Source organism: Scomber japonicus, chromosome 24 (genome assembly GCF_027409825.1).
Source record: "Scomber japonicus isolate fScoJap1 chromosome 24, fScoJap1.pri, whole genome shotgun sequence".
NCBI classification, from domain to species: domain Eukaryota; kingdom Metazoa; phylum Chordata; class Actinopteri; order Scombriformes; family Scombridae; genus Scomber; species Scomber japonicus.
In genome coordinates this window covers 633,557-635,357 of record NC_070601.1, presented here as the reverse complement: position 1 = coordinate 635,357, position 1,801 = coordinate 633,557, and the positions used below count along the sequence as shown (strand labels likewise).

Sequence of the window (1,801 nt, the reverse complement as noted above, 5' to 3'; positions counted from 1 at the left end):
GTCCCTCACCCAGTCCCTCTCCCAGTCCCTCTCCCAGTCCCTCTCCCAGTCCCTCACCCAGTCCCTCACCCAGTCCCTCTCCCAGTCCCTCTCCCAGTCCCTCACCCAGTCCCTCTCCCAGTCCCTCTCCCAGTCCCCTCTCCAGTCCCTCTCTCAGTCCCTCTCTCAGTCCCTCTCCCAGTGCCTCACCCAGTCCCTCTCCCAGTCCCTCTCCCAGTCCCTCTCTCAGTCCCAGTGAGGATCTGGATCTGTGCTGGTTTTAGCTGGAGGCCACATCAGACCTGATCCCAGACCTGATCCCAGACCTGATCCCAGACCTGATCCCAGACCTGATCCCAGACCTGATCCCAGACCTGATCCCAGACCTTTATAGAGTGCAGTTGGATGATGAAGTGTGTTCAGGTTTATTTAATTACACGTGTCGTCAGTAAAAGCTGCAGCCAGCACGTTTATGGCTGCGGTGTGGTTTCCATGGAGACCGAATGTTGAGTCGGGGTTTCCACGGAGACCGAATGTTGAGTCGGGGTTTCCACGGAGACCGAATGTTGAGTCGTGGTTTCCATGGAGACCGAATGTTGAGTCGTGGTCTGAGCTCAGAGAGGAGCTGAAGTTTGATTCTTCAGAACAGACATTTAGACTCCCTTCCTTCCTCCTTTCCTTCCTTCCTCCCTTCCTTCCTCCTTTCCTTCCTTCCTCCCTTCCTTCCATCCTCCCTCCTTTCCTTCCTTCTTTCCTTCCTTCCTTCCCTTCCTCCCTTCTTTCCTTTCCTTTCCTCCCTTCCTTCCTTCCTTCCTTCCTCCCTCCTTTCCTTCCTTCTTCCATCCTCCCTCCTTCCCTCCCTCCCTCCTTCCTCTGTCCTTCCTTTCCTGTCCTTTCCTCCCTTCCTTCCTTCCTCCTTCCCTTCCTCCCCTTCCTCCCTTCTTTCCCTTCCTTCCCTTCCTTCCTCCTTTCCTTCCTTCTTCCTCCCTTCCATCCTCCCTCCCCTTCCTCCCTTCTTTCCTTTCCTGTCCTTCGCTCCTTTCCTTCCTTCTTCCTCCCTTCTTTCCTTCCTTCCTCCCTTCTCCCCCTTCTTTCCTTTCCTGTCCTGTCCTTTCCTTTCCTTTCCTGTCCTGTCCTTCCTTCTTCATCCTTCCAGGTGTGTTTCAGGACTAAACAAACTTCTCGTCCTGAACCTGAAACCTGACCTCGTGTGTGTGTGTGTGTGGTGTGTGTGTGTGTGTGTGTGTGTGTGTGTGTGTGTGTGTGTGTGTGTGTGTGTGTGTGTGTGTGTGTTCAGCGTGTGTGTGTGTGTTCAGCGTGTGTGTGTGTGTGTGTGTGTGTGTGTGTGTGTGTGTGTGTGTTCAGCGTGTGTGTGTGTGTGTGTGTGTGTGTGTGTGTGTGTGGTGTGTGTGTGTGTGTGTGTGTGAGACGATGAGTGAAGGGAATGTGTGACTGAGTGATGATAGTTGACTTTTCACTTCCTCTGCAGGATTAACTCAATCTGAAGCTTGTCTCGTCTTTGAGCCTCAAACATAACAAACCCTCCGGCCTGGTTAAGAAGGAAGGTGGTGTTTTCTCAGCGTGACCTTTGACCTCGTCACACTGAGTCTAAGCTTGTAAGTCAGTTCGGGATCAACACCTGAAGCGTTGAAAGCAGAGACGTCAAGGAAAGGTGAGATATGACTATTATTAACCCTCCTCCTGTCAGGGGAGGGAGGGAGGGAGGGAGGAGGGAGGGGAGGGAGGGAGGGAGGGAAGGGAGGGAAAGAGGTAGGAGGGAGGGAGGGAGGAAGGGAGGAAAGGAGGGAGGAAGGAAAGGAGG

General features: G+C 53.5%; 1 protein-coding gene across 1 annotated transcript in view; it reads right to left on the bottom strand.

Moving 5' to 3' along the window:
* Positions 1–408: 408 nt before the first annotated feature.
* LOC128354579 (uncharacterized) overlaps positions 409–1,801 on the bottom strand; it is a 14,572-nt gene continuing 13,179 nt past the window's right edge. The window contains exon 12 of the mRNA XM_053314797.1: positions 409–587. Coding sequence (XP_053170772.1) covers positions 409–587 — 179 coding nt within the window. The remainder of the gene's footprint in view (positions 588–1,801) is intronic.